Source organism: Mugil cephalus, chromosome 1 (genome assembly GCF_022458985.1).
Source record: "Mugil cephalus isolate CIBA_MC_2020 chromosome 1, CIBA_Mcephalus_1.1, whole genome shotgun sequence".
In the NCBI taxonomy this organism is placed as follows: Eukaryota; Metazoa; Chordata; class Actinopteri; order Mugiliformes; family Mugilidae; genus Mugil; species Mugil cephalus.
The window spans coordinates 25,527,386-25,550,386 of NC_061770.1; the positions used below are offsets into that span (position 1 = coordinate 25,527,386).

At 39.9% G+C, this 23,001-nt stretch overlaps 1 protein-coding gene across 1 annotated transcript; it reads left to right on the forward strand.

Moving 5' to 3' along the window:
* The first annotated feature begins 180 nt into the window (after positions 1-180).
* hck (HCK proto-oncogene, Src family tyrosine kinase) lies at positions 181-22,667 on the forward strand. The gene is made up of 13 exons (XM_047582982.1): positions 181-433; positions 8,429-8,566; positions 12,640-12,673; positions 13,141-13,240; positions 13,340-13,435; positions 13,649-13,752; positions 14,704-14,853; positions 15,418-15,570; positions 15,654-15,836; positions 16,714-16,790; positions 17,340-17,493; positions 19,767-19,898; positions 20,322-22,667. The coding sequence occupies exons 2-13, from the start codon at positions 8,438-8,440 to the stop codon at positions 20,522-20,524; spliced, it is 1,515 nt and encodes a 504-aa protein (XP_047438938.1). The 5' UTR covers positions 181-433; positions 8,429-8,437; the 3' UTR covers positions 20,525-22,667.
* The last annotated feature ends 334 nt before the right edge of the window (positions 22,668-23,001 follow it).

Consider the following 23,001-nt stretch of genomic DNA (forward strand, 5'->3'; position numbering starts at 1 on the left):
TCTAATAAACTACTGAGCAGCTTTCTTCTCTTCGCATCGTCACCTGATCTTCAAAGTGCAGCTGACACAGAGAGAGAGAAAAAAAAAAAAAAAAAAAGTGACAGGCTGTTAGAGTCAGTGAAACGAGGAGGACGGCCGGCGTGCGCTTGTTCCTCTTTTCACTACCTCTCGCTCAGATGCGATGCGCACGGCGCAAACTTCCTCCTCCTAGTCCAGTGCGCTGCGCTCCTCCGCCCTGTCCGCACCTTCAGCCGAGCACCAGAAGGGGCTTCGAGATAGGAACGACGTTTCACGTAGGGATGGAAGCTACATGAGAAGACACACGGAATATTCTTCTACGCGTCCGTCCGTCCATCCACCCGACCCCTCCTTCACCTCACGGGATCGCAGAGCTCCAGCTACACCAGAGACCCGAGTGACTGACTGAAGCGCGGTAAGAGTCGCCCTTTGCTCGCCTGTAAAGTTTCGGGAAAGCGAAGGGAGTCACACAAAAACTAGCTAACAGATAAAACCCAGTTTCAAGAAGAGTGTGAAAGTTTACGCTTCTGCTTAAAGAGTTTTATAAAGAGTTTTAGATATATATATAAAAAGTGATGCTCGGTTCCAAAAAGAGGAAACTCCTGGTGTTTGAGCTGAGGCAGCCCACGCCTGCGCACACGACACAGGAGTGAATGTGTCATTAATTCACTTTAAAAAAGAAACTCTTAATCAGTGATAATTTATCGCGATGAGTTTAATCTCTGCGCGTGTGCCCGTGCGCGCACGCGTGCACGCTCCTCCGCTATTTTTAGCCTGTCCATCTAGACTAAACCAGAAACTAGGCTGGTTTCACTTCTCTTCCTGTGTTCTTGTCGTGCCATTACATTGGCTTTCATTTCACATGTGTGTGTGTAAAAAAAAAAAAAAAAGAAAAAAGGTAAAGCAGGGGTGTTGAGAGGGCTCACGCTCACAGAAACACCACGATTACATCACCCCCTTAATGGTGAGCAGCTTAAAACTCCCACCTCTCACTTTGCATAAATGCCAGCATCATTTCTGCCTAAATGTTGCAATCGGTCTCAAGTAAATGGACACCCTGAAGTGACATAACATCCTCTCAGTGTCTAAAAACCCCAAAGTGTTTCATTCACTCTTTGTGCTTTAGCACAAAGTTGGGTGTCAGGGATGGGCGCTAAAGAGGAAGTAAAAAGTTTAAAGGAACGCTGTGGACGTTTGTTAAAAGCAGCTCGTAGGTACTGACTGGGCTGTGCTGCTATAAAACAGGAAACAGGGAAGCACATTTAATGTCACATCTGCAGCGGCCGCAAACTTTTAACGCAGCCGTGATCTGCACTTTAAAGTCCGCGGCCTTTTCCTGCGGATAGGTTCCCTAACAACAATGCAAATGACATGCAATCTTTCTTTTTATATGTAATTGCTGTTACTTTCTGTCCTGTTGGTCTCGTGCCAGGCTGACAGGTGATGTTGTTGTTGTGGCCCCGGGCGGTTGCCAACAGCTCCTCGCACCTCGTAGGATTTACATCCAAAAAATAAAAACAGCCATGAATTATTCCTGACTTCCGTCTCCTGAGAGTTGTGGCTTCTTCTGTAGCAAATAACTCGGAGGAATTCATGGGATCTCGTCTTAAAAACAGGTGCTGCTGCTCGGACCCAGGTGCGAAGAACGCCTTGTGGGAACGCGTTGCCCACTTGTTATCCACAAACACTGAAGACTTGCGCCACACTTTTGTGTTTGTTTAATGGCACTTGATAAACCTGAGCTGGGTGGAAGGGGGGTGGGGAGGTGAGGGCTACTTTCACAGCTTCAGTGTCAGCTGAGCTTAACTGCGACATATTTTGGTGTCTGGCCTGTGTGGTTAACTGTGAGCTTTTTCCATCACGTTGATCAGAACTAGAGACAAACCCCCCGAAAAGCAACACTGCTCATCTGAAACGTGATGTGACCACCAGCTTTGAATAGTACGAGGGTTATTTCAGAGAGTGACCACATAACATGTGAAACAAGTGACCCAGTCTTCCCTTTTATTCTTTTTTCCAATCAAACGTTCAGTTCATGAGCAAAAAAACCTAAACTAAAAAAAAAAAAACTGCCTCGCTGGGTTCCTGAGTGCCAGCAGCGTTGGGTGGCTAACGCTAAGCGGCTAAACGCTGCTGTGGAGTAATTACATGAGGACTGTTCGGGTTCAATTCATCACGCCAGGTTTTACGCTTTTAGCAAACACTGTGTCACATGGTTTTAAAGCTGCATTGAAATAGGAAGTTACATTATCTTGGTAGTCATGGCTTGACGATTGCAGACGCATGTTCCTACAGAGAAGGAGATTGTAAGATTTATGACGTCCTTCATTAGTAGACAGCATTTAGCCTCGACTGGGAACAGAGAAAAAGACACAAAGAATAACACTGAGGCCTGACATGTGAAATTATCCTGAGAAAAGTCTTTTTTTTATTTATAATTCAAGTTGCTCAAGGACCTTTAAAACAAAAAGAGAACTATTTCCACGTATGGTTCATAAAATTTGGCATTTATCGCAGTTTACTGACCACATTTCAAACACTTCTGTTGGTCAGGTTTTATTTCTTCCCCAACAGAATCTGTTTTCCTTGTTCAGGCAAAGACAGAGTAAAATAAACTCATGTTTGTGTACTGTGGCAAATATCTACTCCACAGGTTCTGGTTGTCATTTCATTGCGTTTGTGAAAAGTGAGGACGAGCAGGTCTGCAACGAGGGGCAGAACAGAAAATATCTAAAAAGAATCCACTTAATGAATGCATATGTTTAGATGACGTTTAAATCTTTAAATAAACGCTTTGATTCAGACCAAACTGATGTAATTGTACATTTAAGCTATTCAAATAATACACAGGTTCAAATATTGCGCAACAGTTAATATAATATTGGAGTGCGCTTCTGAACAGGCTTTAGGGGCGGGGCCTACTGTGTACAGGAAGCTTAGATTGACAGGTCTAGTGTGGCTGCGCTGAATGAGTGAAGGGCTGAACTAGAATACGTTGGATTCAACAATAATTTATGGGCGAAAATATACAAACAATGTCTAATCAACCAAAGATTTTGCGACCCCCCCCTGGAGTGCCTCCACGGACCCCCTAGGGGTCACTGACCCCCTGTTGAAGACCTATGATTTGAATTGGAACAGGAAAATTGTGGCAGACAGGAAGTGCTTTACGTTCAAGTATCAGCAACAACATAAATGAGGTTGTTATTATCTGTTAAGAATTAGCAAACGTTTAGAGTTTTAAAGTCAAATGAAGGCAGACATTTTGGAAATGGCTGCCAAAAGCCTGTTTATACCCGCACAGTTTCAAATTGCGTACATAATGTACAACGGTTCAGAGGATCAGTGCATTCGTGTGCTCATAATTCCAACGTAAAAGTGTTGATTTCAGCAGATTCATTTACCGCTTGTTAGTTCGTAAATTTCCCCTCATGTATAAATGAAAAGAAAGTTTGCTTACTTAATACCTACGCTGTGGTCTCACTGCATGCGTCACCGAGGGAGGAATAGAAATTAACTACGGTTAGCAAAAAACGACCAGACTGTTGTTATTATTGGAAGCTTTAATGTCTCAGACAGTCACATTTCTCATGAAGTTAGGACTTCCCACTTTCCTAGATGTTGCTGTCAGAAGTACCGTGAAATAAAAAGCAATTTAATACATGATAATAATATACAGCAGGCAATAAAAAGGCTGAGAGTGGACAGGTAGTTATAGAGCTGTAAAAACCTGCATGAAAACCTGTTAAAACCACCTCGTTTTTACTTGTTTTTATTTTTATCGTGGACTGATTCAACTAAATAACACATTAGATATTTGAGTGAACATTTCTATGCGTCTTGTTCTAAGCTAAGCTAAGCTAAGCTAAGCTAACCAACTCTTGGCTGTGAATGACAATAGACGTCTTGACACAAGTATTTTTATCTGGAACCACCTCTTGTCAGTACGTCATTATTCAGTATTTTCTTCCTCCTCTGCTGAATATTTAAAAAAATTTAATTAAATTGCTGCTAATTATGTTTAATTAACGGAACCACCGTTTCTGTGGGTCCAGCTGTGATGGAGGGTCCATTTTTAAACTTTGGATGGTTTGGATGGTAAACCACAAAGAGGAGAACAAAACTAAAAGTAGAAACAAAAGAACAGAACTGAAACCGTCAGCGTTTTTGTCAGAGTATCAGCTCCTTCTCATAGATTCACACCGGGGATTAAACCCTGACGTTGACGCATAATGAGAGATTTTAGCCGATAAAACCCTCTGAACCCTTTTGAACAGGCTTTGTTTTTTTTGTTTTTTTTTTTCATTGGGGCTCTAGAAGCTCAGCACTCATTCAGTAGAAGTTATTATTCTATTTCATGTTCGTCTCTGGAGAAACTCAAAGAAGTTTAACTGACTTGTGCTTCCTCAGTGCGTCCAACTGCTCCTTTAACATTATTATTATTATTTCCAGGGCGTCATGAACTCTACATCTAGACCTCCTTAGACCCTGCGTCCTCATATGGGGACGTCAAATTCTATGTTTTATTGCAGCTTATTCTGCTCTCGTTCACTGTTTGCAATTCTGCTTTTGCTCAGCCATGTTCAGATATTAAAATAAACAGTTTTATATTTTGTCACACATTGGTGACTTTATTATAATGTAAATAATGAAATAATCCCAGTGTTCACATATGAGGACATTTTACATTTTCTTCAGCATCACCCTCTATGAGCAAAGATCGGTCTCACTGTTGATTATAGAGCTGTCATATGTTTTTTTCTCTTCTTTCTATTTGCTTTATTTTTATTTGTTATAAAAACCTGAAAATCAATGGTTGCATTGTCTGCAACCAACACTGCAAAACCAGCATTACTAGAAGGAAGAAAAATATTCTTATATTCAATCAACTCATCTCGTATTAAGAACAAAAAAAAATCTGCCGATGGGTTAAGATGTTTTTGCTTGACAACAATTCTTACAATAAGCAAAAGCAAAGTCAAACATTTGCCTTCATATACCTCGTCACCATGGTTAGTTTTTGGGGACTTTTTTATTGCACAACTTTACCTTTTTTATTTTCAGACCCCGTCATGTAGAACAGCTGACAACTTTCTGTAAAATAACAAAAATATATACATATATATAGGCCATATCTTGGTACCATCAGATTAAAACTACCATATCTCAGTTTCAAACTGTACTTTTGGGTGCGGTTGACAGCAACTAACCAAGTGACCTTTTTTTTTTTTTTATTATTATTATTTTTTTTTTTTATTACTAGAAAAAAACATCACATGATCTTCCATAATAAAAAAGTGCTCAGATGCGGACGCTGCACTGGGTTCAACCTTGTACGTGGTGGACCCGTGTCTTCGCTTCCTGGTGGAACATTCTCAGGTTTCACTCTTCAGCTGAAGCCGGAGAATAAAAAGGGGATTATTGTGAATTCTCAGACCTCTCACCCGATATACTTAATGTACCAGGAAAGAGCTGATACTCCAGACCACGTAGCTCCCGGGACTTTTGTTACAAACAGAAACCTCCCGTGGCCAACTTCTCATTTAATTATTAGCTTTTATTTAACCGAGTTTGTCCATCTGAGACGTTTCTACAGGGATTAGCAGGTAAAACATTAGGTTCTGTCTGGGGAGTGGTCCTCTAACATTTCCGTGCCACCCATGCCATGCCAGCCTGGTTGAATTGGGAGGTTCGCCACCCGTCTGCAGTCTTGACGTCAGTTTTTGCACCCACCGCCCCAGGCAGAGCTGGTTCTGGTAATGCCACTGAAAGCTTCATTTAAGCAATTTCTCCTTTTTTTCCACCACTTAACTAGAATTTAATTTCGGTTAAGTCTGCAGCTGCATTGTTACTGAGCCAAACTCCACCAACCAGCTTGGAGCTGTCTATATATAGTTCATTATTTAGAGGAATCAAGCCCTAAAAGTTCTAAATATAAGCCAAGGCTGCCCAAAGAGCCCTAGATCTTTTGATTGAGACATCTGAGGAGGAACCAGACCTGGAACAGAGCAAAAAAGACAAAAAAAAGGAAGCAAATATGTTAACGCCGCTAATTTTGACCTCAATAAGAGAACTTCCCGTGTTTAAAAAAATGAAACTTTTTCCATTGGTTAGCACTGTACACCAGAGGCCCTGGGACAGTGTGGTGCAAGTTACAGTTAATTCACAGCAGAAGTGTTTGCTTCTCGTTGAACATCTAAAAGTCACCTGTCGCTTGGCGCCTCTAGAATCATATCTGCCGGCGTGTGCATGAGCGTGCAGGACGCCAGGCCGATAAACACGGCCTCCTCCTCTAATCCTCCCCATCTATGTAGGTGCTGTAAAGCAGCAGCCACAGACTCCTCTTTGTTCTGGCTCCTGTCAAACTCTGTTCCATTTATCTGCGTCTCATTTACATACAGAGATATACATATGCAGATACAACGTGATACAAAGGGAAAACAAAGTATTCCCTAGATGGTACAGATGTGTCAGGGAGATGTGTGGATACACTTGTATTCGCCACCGGACAAAACAAAGAAAGAAAAAGAGAAAGAAAGATCGTAGCAGCTGAAAAGCACTTTTAGAAATGTCTGTAAAATTGTTGTACATTAAAAAAAAAGAAAGAAGGAAAAGTAAATACATTAAAAATAGTATAAGCAAAGAATACGCAAGACGTACAAATCTATAAAAAATAAAATGGTGGTTATTCCTCCATCTTCTGCGCAGCTGAATTATTTGTCTCTAACTGGATTCTTGTCAGACGCTTATTAGACTTATTAGAATTTAATATCAGAGTCTGGACCCTGGATATCTGCACAGCGGCTGATTTTAACCGAACGATACATGACGTTGCTTCTCTTCTAATGTTAAAAAGTCGAAGAATAAAGTTGTTTTTGTTTTTTAGAATTAAATTAGAATTAAAATTAGGAGCTATATGTGGAAACTACAGTTTGCAACAGCAACATAGGGAAAAATAACAAGGGTAGAGAGTTGACTGTGTAAAAGATAAATAATAAGACCAAATCGAATAAAATAAAATAATATTGACATATATACAAGAAGTATTGAACTGCACAGATTCAGAGTAAAGTTCATTGTTAAATGTCTGATGTTTTGGTTTCAGACGTAACTCTTCAGGCTCCAGTTAGTTCTCTGACGAAAGTTCAACTTGAAAGCTTGTTGTTGTTGATAATAAAGAGACATGTGGTCACTTTGAAGCTGGTTTGCTCTTCTGAGAGCTACATTTAGACACGGTAATGAAAGTAGGTGTCTAATTTAAATCATTACAATGTTTAGAATCTAATACTACATCTTACATGTGAACTAGATGCTGCTTACATGTAGGAGTGTACAGTCAGATCCTGCAAATACAGCTCACATGGTTGAGATTAACCTTAATTAACTACTAATCATCAGTCTGTAAATGACTGTAAACGCGGCAAATAACTGTTATTTTACGTCAAAGAGCTGCGGACGCCTACAAGGCACAGTGGTGTTCAGCTTCCCCCACAGCGTGGAAGATATCGAACAACACGTGATCTGCAGTTTTCACGCCTTCCCCTCCCAGAATTACAGATATTTCAAAAAAAAAAAAAATTTATTGCAAATTACAGTAACAGTAAACGGAGATGTTTCGTCTGACTCACAAGAAAAACAGATACCTCTCCCTTTCACTTTTTGTCTCATTTTTGACTCCACACTTTCTGCTTTATATATTTATACGTTATCATTATACAGTATACATATGTTAATTATTAGTTTCTATTGAACATCAACGACACGTTAGAAAACAATGGATTTCAGCTTTCTAAAGCAGTGGTGTGCAGGCGATTATGTCCACATTAATGCATGCAAGATTCGTGCGGAAGGTTTTCTTCCGTCTTTCTTATTTAGGATGCAAATTGAAGGTGTGTGTTTCCCAGACCTTGTAAAAATCCCTATTTCCTCCTCCTTACCCACAATGCAAAATAAATAAATAAATTAATAAAACGGCCGGGAGTTTAACCACACCCACTCAAACTGTTACGGGCCGATTTCCTGTCAAACGCGTTAATCCACAAACTCTTGGTAAGTTAGAACGTGGGAGGTAGGAGAACGGTTGTCATGGTTACGGTAATGAAGGACCCATCCATCCACCCCAACCTCCTCCTTGCTAAGTGTTTTGTTGATCTGTAGCGGCCTCACTTCCTCTTGTTGCTCGTATCCTCTGGTCCTCTGGGGTAACTTTCACTATGAAGAAGGACCACATTTAAATTTAGATGAACGCCTGTGAACGTGTGCTCTGTCACGTTCAAGGCTTCAGACAGAAACTAGCTCATAACTTAACTCTAACAACCAGGTTTGTATAATAAAGTTGTTGTTTTTTTTTTGTAACGCTATGGTTATTTTATCCCCGTGCTGATTTCTCTTGTTTGTTGTCGTCCTGCAGAAGAACACCATGGGCTGTGTGGGCTCAAAGAAGGAGCAGGAGCCTCTCAGCAAAGGGACGGGGAGCGACGATTCCCAGAACCGACAGACCGCCCACTATGTCAAAGACCCCACAATGGGAAACTCAGGGGGCAAAGCTGTAAGAAAACCACTCGCACGTTTCCTCATGCACATTACGGCCGGGGACGCTTCAAACGTCTGAAGTAAAAGTAGCTGAGTGGAGCTAGCGACACTGTGGACACACTGACTCAGGGTCAAGACAAGACAAAACAAGACAAGACAAGATATAAGATAAGATAAGATAAGATAAGATAAGATACGATAAGATTGCCCTGGTGTAACAGCGGCAAGAAGCAACAATGCAAAATACAAAAAACAGAATATAGCATATACATATATATATATATATAATAGAGTATAATCTGACCACTCACTGACCACAATGTTGGTTTTATCTTTATATTTCATCTTAAAAACAGTTCACATAGTCGCCTTGTTTGGTTTCATTCTTTTCAACACAACCTCACCTGTATCATTTTATTTTATTTATTTATTATTTTTTCATTTTAACAGTGACTGTATTAACACATTGAGCCTAAAACCAGACTAAAACCATAAAATCCCAGGAGGAAAAAGTTAAATATTTCACAGTGAAAACCATAAACGTGTGGAACGAACCGTTTTTATAACTCAGAATGTAAATCTAAAGTGTAAATTTCAAAAGCTGTTTCCATTCAAATGGAAATAGTGATTTGTCCATGTGATTTGGACGCACTCCAGAGGGTTAAGGTACAAAAAATATTTACATATTGCATGAGGTTAAAGTAGTGAACCAACTAGTTGTAAAAAAGGTTGAAGTGGCAAAATATCATATAACATATATGTTTAATAAAAACTATTAATTATATAATGAACCAAATTTACCCGAGGCCCCAAACAAAGGCCCTTTAAATAATCTGCACTAAGAATTCACCAAACCTATATTTTATTAGTTTTTCCTCAAATCAGACTCTTATTTGTGAATATTTGTGAATATTTGACGTTTCCTGCTGGACTACAGGAGATGAAGCAGCAGAGCCAGAGGAGCAGGTGGATGATACAATCACAAGCAAAATACTCACACATCAAAGACAGATCATAGAGATCCTGGGTCCGAGCCAAGACTCTAAAACTTAGTCTGACAGGCTGAACCTTGGCCACAGACATTCCTACGTTACCTGGGATTCGATCAGTCCGGTGGTTGGGCGTCTATGACGTCAATAAATTTGAAAATTATGTGAAATTTTGTCTCAGAAATGAACATTCTTACTATTTTTTTTACCCTTTTGTAATCTTTGCTTTTTGACGTGAACTGCCTCTTTTTTTTAGTTGGTTTCCTTTTTAGCTTCTTGATCTAAGAAATGACTACAGCCGGTGGAAGAAACAGAAATAAGGAAATAAGTAAAAAGCGCCTTTCTTCCTCTTTGATTTGCAGCGTCACACAAGTAGAAAGCAGCATTAAAGGGACGTGTGATAACGGCCCGACTTTAAATAAAGATCGAGAAAGGAAGCAGTAGAATCAGTAAAAGTATGACAGGGTGCAGAGAAAAGAGCACAGGGTTTCAGTGGGAATTACCACGAGTGACAGGAAGAAGCAGTTGTTGTTTTTTTTTTTTTTTTTTTGTTGTAGGTGCGTGCCAACACACACTCTCCACATGTTCCTGTGACTCTGAGAGTTTGCATACCGGCCAGACTTTGATCTGAGGCTCGGGTAACGTAGCAGAGCTGTGGCGGCGGCGGCGGCCGCCTAGCGCGGCTTCCCCCCGGCTACTGCTTCCTGTGCGCTGACAGTAACACGTCTCTGAAACTCAATGAAGAAAGAGGAAGTGACAGAAACAGAGAGCCAGAGCGCTCGGAGCCGGAGGGCTTCTATCAGAGGTGTTGAGCAACACCTCAGGCGTCCCCTCGCCTCATAATCACGTACAGTACGTCTAAATTTACAGCCCCTCTGTCTGGCGCTTCGGCCTCTTTTGTTGTTTTACGTATGAAAGTGTAACTTAAGCCCCCTTCTGTTAAAAAAGGAGTTCCTATTATTTCAACCACAGACGTTAGAAATTTATTCCTCTGATCCTTTCACATGAATCTTCATTCTGTCCAGATTCTGGTCTTAGTTCGTGTTACGTAGGAATGAAATCGATTATTTTATTAAAATGCGTCATACGGATGCAGTCATAGACCAGTATTTATGATCGGTACCTTCACTTAGTACTGTCTAACTTCCTGAGACCCAGCGTCCTCATATGGGGACGTTAAGTTTTAGGTTTTATCTGTCTCATTTAAAACCCGTTGTCCTCGTTAGTGGACACTTTAGTCTGCCACCTAGTGGTAGCGAAGGGTCAACACACTAGTCGGTAAAAACATTTCATCTCAGACGGTCACAGGACAAAACCAGATCAAATTCTACGTTTAAAACTTATTTATTTATGCTTATTCTAGTTTGAGATGACTTTAACAAATTGTATCGATAGCAACGAGCTACAATGTCGCTAATTAGCAAATATTCGTTTGAGGACGTGGGTGAATTCATTGTTCGCAATTCTGTCTTTGCCTGGCCATGTTCAGGTATTAAAACAGTTTTATATTTTGTCACAGATTGGTGATAAATAATGAAATAATCCCAGTGTCCACATATGAGGAGCAATCCAGTTTATTGCACTTGTACAGAGATAGTGGTGGTGGACGTGTGGAACTTGTTCACGATCGGCCCAAAACGTCAATCAATCAATCAATCAAACAAACTTTATTTATAGAACACTTTCCATACAAAAGGACACAGCCCAAAGTGCTTTACATAAAAACAAAAGAAAAAACTATAGACCCAAGAGACCACACACACACACACACACGCACGGACGCACACATGCACGAACGCACGCGTACACACACAGACACACACAGACACAAACATGTAAAAACAAACCCTGTCCCACCCTCACCACCTTAAAGTGGAGGAAACACTAGAGACATAAAAATAACTGCATAAAGTATGATTAGAATAAGTAAAATTCAATTAAAATGTATACTAATGAGGCAAAAATAATAAAATAAGTTACAATTAGTTAAAAGAAGAAAGATAAAATATTAAATAAATAAAATAAAATAAACAGACTACTTAAAACCCATATTTAGACATTCAAAATTCGTATAGTCTTGTCAATAGCCTAATTAGCCTGCGACATTACAGCTTTATTTTTTAGTTTTGGTTTAACAGCATATTAAGTGTCACCCTAGAGCTGCTGAAACACCTCTCATAGACGTTTATTCAAGGTTTCAGCTTCCAGTAGTTTAATCTTCGTTCTCTTGTGTTTGTGTGAAAAAAAACTAACAAAAAAAAAAACACTTCATCAGCACCAAACAACTGTGAACTGTGAGGTCACCAACGAGCTGATTCAGGTTCATTTCTCTTGTGCATTGTCATGAAAAGGGAAGGAAGCAACCAGACACAACACAGCAGAAAAACACAATGATAGATAAGAAAACCTAAAAAAGACCAGTGGTGGGTATTAATACACATGTGCAAATAAATGCACATTGAGGAAGGAGCTGCACATGGAACACGGGGCCGAGTCTGTTTGTTAGTAATCTTGTTGCTGTTGAAGGATGTTCATCATATAGGATCCGTAATTAAATCATGTGTTTCTGCCTGGAGGGGTCGAACATGCTCCTGCTCCATTAAACAGGCTGAACGAATGAAAGGCCGGGAGCTTTCTGAAAACTAAAGACATTTATCACAGCCGTTCATACAGCGCATGCAAACGTGAAATACTGCACTAAGAATCACTCTCAGGTCTTCAAGTACGATTTCTTTTAATTCAGTCACAGACGAAATAAAGTAATGTGAGAAATTTTGGCTCCGCTGATTTATTAAAAGACACATTTTTGTGTTGCTTCGCGTCTATATAAAACCAGTAGATCTGAGAGTTCAAATAGACAGAAAGAGCTAAAACGAGAAAGCTGACGCAGGAAACACGCCTGAAGATACAGATTCTTCTTTCCACCGCTGTTCATCAGGCCTGTGGTGTCACACCCTTTTCATTGAGTTTGAGTTTAAGTTATTATTATTATTATTAGCATGTTGGGAACCGTTTCACTTCTTTAAGCGGCAGAGTCTGACTCATCGGGTTTTCTCAACATGTGAAATGTTCATGTATCCGTCTGTCTGTCTGTCCACAGGCCAAAACACCTTCCAATGCAAACGGTTCTGACGGTGAGTTCATTTACATGCTACTACCAAGCTTCCTCTTACTGTACGTAGTTTAGCAGCGTGAGTTCCTGTATTTAATTTTGCATTTTATGCTAAAGCTAACCACAAGTAAAGTACCAGCAAAGTGCATGTGAATAAGAGAGAGCCCCCCTTTTATAAATGCATAAATAAATGCATACAAAAAGAAAAAAGTCTTTAACCTCAGGGGAGGAAGGAGAGTGTGGGTAGAGACGCTGCCCTACTGCTATTTGTGTTATTATTATTGTGAAAAGAGACAAAGAAGTTGGTCGCGTGGTGGAAACGTGAGGCCCAGGTGGTAGTGAGTTCAGCTCAGACCTGGTGTCCACTGAAATAAACCCATGCAAGCATCTCTCATAATATTAGCTCACGCTCTCAGCTCTCAGGGACTTATTTTTACCGCGATGCCTCTGCAGATATTTACTGTTTTTTGTGTGTTTTTCCGTACGCAGGCATGGGGGAGAGCGTGGCCATGGCTCTGTACGACTACGAGGCCATCCACGAGGGAGACCTCGGCTTCAAGAAGGGAGACAAGCTCCGGATCTTGGAGGAGTAAGAGGAGCATTTGTTTCATTTACGACGTCTGCGGTCATCTCTAAACATGCTGCGGGGACTTGTGGCTTCATGCTGCGTCTCTTCCTTTTCCTGTAGGTCGGGCGAGTGGTGGAGAGCTATGTTGATCAGCACGGGCCAGGAAGGCTACATCCCCAGCAACTACGTGGCCAAAGACACTCTGGAGGCAGAGGAGTGAGTGTTCACACACTGACGACAAGTCGTGATAAGAATAATAATTAGCAGCAGGAGAGGAGGTGGTGTTTTCTGCCTTGTGTCTTTTAAGTCTGTCACTAAGACCGCGACCACGAATGAGGAAGCAGCGCGCGCAGTTTGGATGGAAAAAAAGACACAGGAAGAGCCGTTGACTTGGTTTCTGTACTGACTGATGTGTTTCCTGTTATCAAGTTGGTTCTTCAAGGGCGTGAGCAGGAAAGATGCGGAGAGGCAGCTGCTGGCCCCCGGGAACAAGACGGGATCCTTCATGATCAGGGACAGCGAGACCACCAAGGGTGAGCAGGAAGTGGAAACACTGAGTCTGGTGTTGAGAGTGGTCACAGAGAAAGGACTGGTTCCTAATGAGCACAGGTTCACAGCTTTACCCACGACAGTTTCACTATTACAGGGCATAGTTTTGGTTCTGATGCCGGTCAAACCCCAGCACCATAATGTTATAGTTTTAAAACGTAGTGACGTTCCGAGTAAATGATGCCGAGTAAAACTCAGGCTAGTATCGACGATACTGATCCAATACCAATACTTTGTGTAAATGCAATAGAGGTGGTTATTGGCAAGACTTGAGTCACGATACCAATATTATTATTTTGCAATATTCTACATCGTTCACTGAGAAAGTTCAACCTCCCGAGACCCAAGCTTTTGTTTGAAATACATCTTAACTTCTTAAAGATAAGATTAAGATCTTTAGGTATTTGGGATCAGTAGGACCTAAAAAGTATAAAAAATAAGCATCATCTTTCAACTGGAAGTAGTTTTTGAAAGAAATGATGTGGACACAGGGATTATTTCACTGTATATTACAATTTAAGTCACCAGTTTACCATGAAAACGATGAAATCCCAACATCCTCAAACGAGAACTGGTTTATTTGTTAGATTTTCATGTCACATCAAACCAGAAAAGTTAATAAACATAAATAAACAAGTGTGTTGACCCTTTGCTAACAAGAAAAAAGTGTCTCCTTATGAGGAAAACAGGTGTAAATGAATCAGAATAAGCTGCAAAAAAACTAAAATGTAACGTCCCCATATGAGGACAAAGGGTCTCAGGATACTCATATCTGTTTCGCAGCCCTAATGTGTCTGGTAAACCTAAAAAGAAATGAGAAACTTTCCTCTTCTGTCCATCTTCTGTATCTGTATCCGAAAAGTATCGATATTTTGATTTGAGAATCGATTTTAGAGCAGAAATAAAAAAAAGGTTTGTTCCTGTTTTTCCCACAGGCAGCTACTCTCTGTCCGTCAGGGACCACGACGGCCACTCCGGTGACACGGTCAAACATTATAAGATTCGCACACTGGACAACGGAGGATTCTACATCTCCCCCCGCATCACCTTCGGCACCCTGCAGGAGCTGGTCGCCCATTACAAGAGTGAGTTACCACCATCAGGCTTCTTCTTTCCCTTGTTATTTAACCTCCTGAGGCTGAGCTCACGTAAAAAGACAAACTTACAGGTCCATATGCATGACCCTGGCCTCTACGGTGATGATAGGTCAACTATAGTTGGTGTTAGATTGAAGGCGAAACATACTTTTTTAACAATATTCTTACAGCGTAGATAGTGGAAAACACCCCTTGACTATAATTGTATCGAGAGTTTATGTAAAAAACGTTCACACATATTCTCCAAAAGGCTTCAGTAAAAATAGAACCAGGCCGCCTTTCTATTTGGATATTTTGCAAACCAAAGTACCCAACCTGGGGTTTTCACCTCTTGAAAGAGAATGATTGTTTCAAAATTCTGAGTTAATCCTGGACTAATTTCCACTGTGCACACAATTCAACCACCACGAATTAGTGGAATCCATCCAAGTTCAGTTCAGCCTGTGTTGAAGCGTCAAACTTTATCCTTATAGTGACACAGCGCACTCTGCTGGTCGCCTCCAGTATCTCAGCCTGGGTCAAATGTGGAAATGTGTTTTCTTGTGTCTCCAGAGCAGGGAGATGGCCTCTGCCAGCACCTGACCACCCCATGTCTGAGCCCCAAGCCCGAGAAGCCGTGGGAGAAGGACGCCTGGGAGATCCCAAGATCCTCGCTCAAACTGGAAAGGAGGCTCGGTGCCGGCCAGTTTGGAGAAGTCTGGATGGGTGAGACGGACGTGAATCTTTGTAGAGTCCAGGTAACGGATAAAGAGTGAAGTTCGGTCCTCTTATTGTGGTTCTGTCTTCAGCTACGTACAACAAGCACACCAAGGTGGCGGTGAAGACCATGAAGCCCGGCAGCATGTCAGTGGAGGCCTTCATGATGGAGGCCAACCTCATGAAGACTCTACAGCACGACAAACTGGTGCGACTCAACGCCGTCGTCAGCAAGGAGGAGCCCATCTACATCATCACCGAGTTCATGGAGAAAGGTGTGTGTCCTGTATTAGATTAGACTTAGATAGACTCTGTTGATCACTGGGCACCTCAAAAAACAGTTTCTGAAATATGGCTGTAAGACAATTAAAAAATAATAATTTAAAATTAAAAATAAAATTATTTAATAAATAACAGTATAGGATTTGCATGATGTACAAATGTGAAAATCACTAAAAATAAATAAAATTTAAAAATTTAAATAAAATCATGAAATATGAAATAATAATAGTATAAATGTATGTGTAAATTATGTACACAGGTGAAATAAAAAAATTATAATAATAATTAAATAAATAAAAGTATTTTATATTAGTACATTTTTATATGTATAAATTAAATAAAATTAAAATAACATTATGAAATAAATAGTAGTATAATATTTGCATATGTACAAATCTTGCATATCATGTAAGTGAAAATCACTACAAACTAAAATGAACAAAATAAATAATAATAAAAAAAATAAATAGTATAAGATTTGCAATCCCTTTTCTGATGTCGCATACTGTTGGATATTGCTGTGCTATTATTGTCTGGTTTATGAGCATTATTTGAATATGTACACTGACAGTTACCTCTCTGGATCTCTCTGCATCATTATTATTATTATTATTATTGTCAATCTTTCTCCTTCACCTCCCTTTATATCATGTATTTAACTTTTAAAAGTTTAGCAAATAGCTGTTGAATAACTATATTGTGTGCTTAAACACAGTGGATGTATAAATGTTTAAAAATGGTGGTAATGGTTAAAATAGCTAAAAATAATGAGTAAAGCGTTGTTAAAGTAAGTGGAAATTGCTATTAAAGTACAGTACTTTGCTATGAAGGAATTGCTGTACTAACATATATTGTATCATCTGCCCACAGGAAGCTTGTTAGACTTCTTAAAGAGCGACGAGGGAAACCGCATCCAGCTCCCCAAACTCATCGACTTCTCCGCTCAGGTGAGAGTTCGGTGTGTCGGCCGCCCAGGTGACTCCAGATGTTACGTTGCCATAGGAGATTCCCTGGTTGTTTGGTCGTCAGTGAACCCTTTGTTTGGCACATTTGAATAGTCACATAGTTTCCGATGTTCTGCCGTGATCTTGATAATCCTGATAATCCTGATAACAGAGAAGTAAAACAACCACAGATGAGCGCTCGGCGTGAACTCAGACCGCACCCATCCTCAAACACAGTCCTCATTCACCCCTGTGAAGTTATGTGACTTACGAAAACAGCTCCCGTTGTGAATGCATCCAATATCAGTGCAGTCATGCCCAAATAATACCAAGCAGGAGAAAGGAATTGGAAGAGGAAGAAGGTGAACCCTCCTGTTTTGATTCAGTCCTAGCATGACTGGCTTTGTCACGCTAAATTATCGGGCTAGGTCGGTCTTATCGCCAAAAACAAAAGCAAGGAAAAGAGAATACATAGCAAAATATAAGTAGATATAACCAGAAAGAACTTCTTGTCTTGTTTTGACCCTCACACCCTGAACCGTTTGTCTCCAGATCGCCGAGGGCATGGCCTACATTGAGCAGAGGAACTACATCCACAGAGACCTGCGAGCCGCCAACATCCTCGTCAACAAGGCTCTCGTGTGCAAAATCGCCGACTTCGGCCTCGCTCGTATCATCGAGGACAACGAGTACACGGCCAGAGAAGGTACGTCCCCCCCCCCTCCCCACCGGACACGGTTCTGAGTAGCCAAGTGGCGTTCGAGAAACGAGGAACTGATGAAATGGGAAGAGTCGCCGTTTCGACACTTCACGGGGGATTTACTTTGCGGTGGTGGAATATCCGGTTGCAAAATGAACAATAGAATTAGAAGAGAGTGATGAGCTTCGTGAATGAGCAGCATATGTAAGCGTGAGGCTTTGAGAGGAGCCGCGTTAGCAAAAATGGTCCTAATCACATGTTAGTTATTTGTAGACAAATAGTTAAAATGAAAAATAGAGTTAGCGTACACAACAAGGACTCATTGCAGGAACTACATCAATGGACAGTTTTAGTTAAATGCTAAATGCTAATCCGTTAGCAACGCTACAATCCACTGGTTAATTAAGTGTCAGGAAAAAGTCAAAGGTCAATAACTTCATGTAGTGGAAAACAGCAACTAGCAAAGTACTAACATGAGACTATAACACTAATAAAGTACTTAAATGAGACTACAAAACTAGTAAAGTACTTAATAAAGTACTTAAATGAGACTACAAAACTAGTAAAGTACTTAAATGAGACTACAAAACTAGTAAAGTACTTAGTAAAGTACTGAGATGAGGCTATAAAACTAGTAAAGTACTTAAATCAGACTACAAAACTAGTAAAGTACTTAGTAAAGTACTTAAATCAGACTACAAAACTAGTAAAGTACTGAGATGAGGCTATAAAACTAGTAAAGTACTTAGTAAAGTACTTAAATCAGACTACAAAACTAGTAAAGTACTTAGTAAAGTACTTAGATGAGACTATAAAACTGGTAAAGTACTTAGATGAGATTGTAAACTAGTAAAGTACTGCTATAAAACTAGTAAAGTGCTTAGTAAAGTACTTAGATGAGATTGTAAACTAGTAAACTACTTAGTAAAGTACTGAGATGAGACTACAAAACTAGTAAATTATTTAAATCAGACTACAAAACTTGCAAAGCGCTTAGTAAAGTACTAAGATGAGACTATAAAACTAGTAAAGTACGTAGTAAAGTACTTAGACGACACTATGGTAAAGTACTGGTAAAGTACTTACATGAGACTAGGTTACTTTACAGGACTAGTAAGGTACTTAGAGGTTGGGCTCGGCATCGTTCGGGTTCTCTGTTTCGGTTCTTGTTCTAAACGATTCTCGAATCCCATTCTTTGAGGTGCAGGTCAACAGGTCACAGACTTTTCCCAAGAGAATTTTTTTCATTTGAAAAAGCCTTTACACAGGCCATTTTTATTTATTCACATTGCCAGTTAACTTAACACAGTTTGATTTGGTTGCTGTACAGTAACTAGGGTATTCAGTTACACGGGAGGGTCCCTAACTGTAACTGTAAAACTGAAACTTGCTGAAATAATAAGTTGGCAGAAGTCTACGAAACAAAGAGCTGCAGCCCAGGTGGGCGCATACAGCCCCTTTCACATAGAAAGAAAAACCCGGGTCAACCCAGGTTTTTTTTCGCTCCATCGGATCAAACAACTCGGGATTTTATCTGATTTGTATTGTTTTTTTCGCTCCGACGCTGATATATCTGCCTGTTACATTCTGAGTCGACGGTCTGACAGACTGTGTCACTGCAGAAGCTTCAACTCAAAATCAAGTTTCAAAATCAAGAGCTGCTGCGTGTTTTTTCCTCCCTCATACGTCATCGTGTACATTGCAGATAAATTAAAATGAAGCCTGACTTTCGAGCTGCGCTTTTTGCAGTCCGTGTAGTCAGACGAGTCTTCTTACTAGCGCGAGCATTTAGGAACCAAAAAAATAAAAAATCGAAATTCAAACATCTTCTTAACGGTTTTTTGAACTGGACGTTAGGAACCGGTTGCTGTTTGGGACCGGTTCTCTGTGCCCAACTCTACTTAGAGGAGACTATAAAACCAGTTAAGTACTTAGATGACACATTCATAGTTATCTCACTGACTGTGACGGAAGCTGCAGAATTAGCGGATGTCGTATATTTCCACCTAGCTGTAGCCACAGGGCGGGTGTTGCTAGCTTTGGTCGGCTACCATCAACTGTCTGATATCAGATAAGCCTTTATCCAATCCACCAACGGGGACGCGCATTTTGAAGCAGTCAGCCCGCACAAAGAGATTGTGCAGTTTGAATGTCCGATATTCAAATAACATCTTATCGTATCAAATAACATTCTTTCATCATTAGCTTTTATCATCAGATATTAGTTTCAGCTCGGCAACGTGTCACTGACCAGTGTTTTTTTCTGTCTGTCCATCCAGGAGCCAAATTCCCCATCAAATGGACGGCCCCTGAAGCCATCAACTACGGCTCATTCACAATCAAATCTGACGTCTGGTCCTTCGGCATCTTGCTGACCGAGATCATTAGCTATGGACGGACACCATACCCAGGTAAGGACACCGGCCATGTTTGGATATTAAGTTTAGAGACCGAGGACGATGCACGTATAGTTTAGTCCACAAGCATTTCTATTCACGTTCCTTGGTGTGCACCTAACCCCCAATAGACAGGACTACAAAACTGGAAAAGAACTTAGATGAAACTACAAAACCACATAAACCTTAGGGCACGTGAGCAGCACGATGTGAAAGAATGAGAAACTTTTAAGTTAAAACAAACAAATAGAAAAATACAAAGTAAATACAAAAGAGAAAACAATGTATTAACTATGCAAACAGTTCATGGAGGATGTAAATTGACTGGAAGAGTAAAGTGAATAAAGGTCAAGTGTAAACAGGAGTTACAGGGATCACATGAATAAATTTGCTCGGCTGCAGCTTCTAATGATTCACCTCTGCGCTCCGGTTTTCCAGGGATGACCAACCCGGAGGTGATCCGCTCCCTGGAGAAGGGCTACAGGATGCAGCGCCTGGACAGCTGCCCCACCGAACTCTATGAAATCATGCTGGAGTGCTGGAAGAACAAGCCCGAGGACCGCCCCACCTTCGACTACCTGCAGAGCGTCCTGGAGGATTTCTACACGGCCACGGAGAGCCAGTATCAGCAGCAGCCATGAGTGTGCGTCGTGTAGTTCACTGCACGACACACTCTGTCCCCACACATCCTTTTTTTTTTTTTTTTTTTTTTTTTTTTTTATTGTCTGTCTGCCACCGTTTCTCTTTCTTATTCACACCGACGTAACAAGGAACTGCACAGAAAATATCAGTGGGCGGAAATATTAATGCTCTTATTGCTGCTTCTGTCTGAAGCAGATGTTAAAATAACAGAACCACAGAGCAGAGATGAAAAGAAAACCAAAATACGATGCATGACACAATTAGTAGCATGACCAACACGGTCTTACCTCACACTTTGGTCAGGGGGCCGGCGTAATGTAGGCTGTCTGGTTACAGTTACAGCAACGTGAACTTTGCCAGATATTTATCGTCACAAAACTGACCGTGAATCATTGGGACGCACACCTGAAGCAGCAGCAGCAGCGGCAGCGTCCTGTGTCGGTGGACGTGAAGCTTAGTAAGTACGGTGTCTCTGTCTAAACTGCATTAATACGTTTTGCAGCAGAAGGGCTGGTTATGTGTGCAGGGCAGAGATGCTGGGACAAGGGAACAGTAGTTTAAATAACAATGCAAGAGGAGGAAGAAATGGTGCGTGCATTTTTTTTTCTTTTTTTTTTTTAGTACGTCAAGTTTGCTTTTAAAAAACAACACAGGAAGACTGGATATATATACCTTATTTGACTTTTATTCTGAAATGCATTTCAAAAAAGTGTTTAGGAACATGGACAACAAATTAAAATGCTGATTTCTTTTGTCTTTAAACTCTTTTAATTTTCTTTCTAAAGACGTGATTTGGAAATAATAAGTAAAAAGTTTAAACAAATTCAAAAATAAAACCTTTTATTCCTCGAATGAATCAGGAAGTAAAGAAGGTTATTATAGACCAAAGTGTGAGGTACTTCTTCGACATAAATTTCTGGTTTTATGAGTCCAATAACGTCTATTTTCTGCTTTAGTTCTGTTTTATTTTTCATTAATTAATGAAATTCATTTTTCGTTAATTTGCCTTTTAAATTAAAAATCAACTCTTATTTATTGTTTTTTTTTCTTTCTTTTCCGTTTTCCCAAACTTTTAATTTTTTTTTTTCTTTTTCCGTTCTCAGTCCTGCTGTAATTTGAGTGCAGTTCCTAACATTCATATAGCTTGAAGAGTGGTCTGCGTACGGCTCATTCTATGGTAAAAGCGTGACTGTTTTCACACAGAGAATTATTGTCTCAGTTCAGAAAATTCAAGGCCTTATTCGTAAACATGTGATTGTGGGTCACCAGGGTGTAGTCGCCATGGTCCAGCTCACATTGTGCATCCATTTAACACAACGCAGATGGAGCAAAGCCGTGTTCATGATACTGTGACAAAGCTTCCCCCTTTCCCCACTTCCCCTCTCATTGAACTGTGCCGCCTTTTACATTGTTGCCTTCATTGGCCCTTTACATAGTGCAAGATGTTTATGCTTAAATCCTCTATTTATATTCCATAGATATTTCCCATGACGCTCGGACCATTGTTGTGCCTTTTTTTGCAGTGGTTGTTTCTTTCAGGGTTAATGTGTGTAATATATTTGTTTGTATATATACGCCGATATACACAAAGAGATGCAAGTATTCAGGGCCTTTAACTAATAATGCATATTGATTCTTATATGTTCAGTCTTTATTACTTAAATTATTGATAAATCATTGAATGCATTTAACGAGTAGAGCTGTGAACATCACTGGGTCTTGAGTGTTTTTTTTTTTCTATTCTTTATTTAGAGACAATCTTTTTTTTCTCCAATGCTGTTCGGATAATGTGTTTATCTGGCTGATATAACACAAATTAAAGAACATATAAATCATATTATGGAACCACTGTTGCGTTCACTAATTTGACTCACATGTATTTTGTAGACCAAACATTTTCTTTCATCTTCCTCATTAATTCTGGTTTAGAGTGAATGTGATCAAGTGTCCTGGAGAGAGTTTTTCCTCATATAAAGTGGTAACGAACCGAATCATTGCACAGCACCTGTACATATACTCATATTAACAGAATTAAGAATATTTGTGTGTTTTTCTTTATCACCATTAAGCCCTCGCCATATGTTATGGGATGCTTGGTTCAATGCAACTGTCAATAAAGTAAAATGTTTAAATAAAGTAAAAGGTCCCAAATGTGCATTTATATCATACGATAGATAGATAGATAGATAGATAGATAGATAGATAGATAGATAGATAGATAGATAGATAGATAGATAGATAGATAGATAGATACTGTACCAAATATGAATTAATAATAATGAATTATTATCTAATAAGAAGAATTTCAAAATGTAGTGTGCAGTTATGTACAAAGCCTGTTGTCCACTTTCATGTAAGGAATAAATAAATAAATAAGAATTAAAAGTAAATGTATTTTATTATAAATTAAACTACCTACATAGGTAGGTTAAATCCCATCAGCTGATTCATTTAATTAGTCAACTGACAAATATTG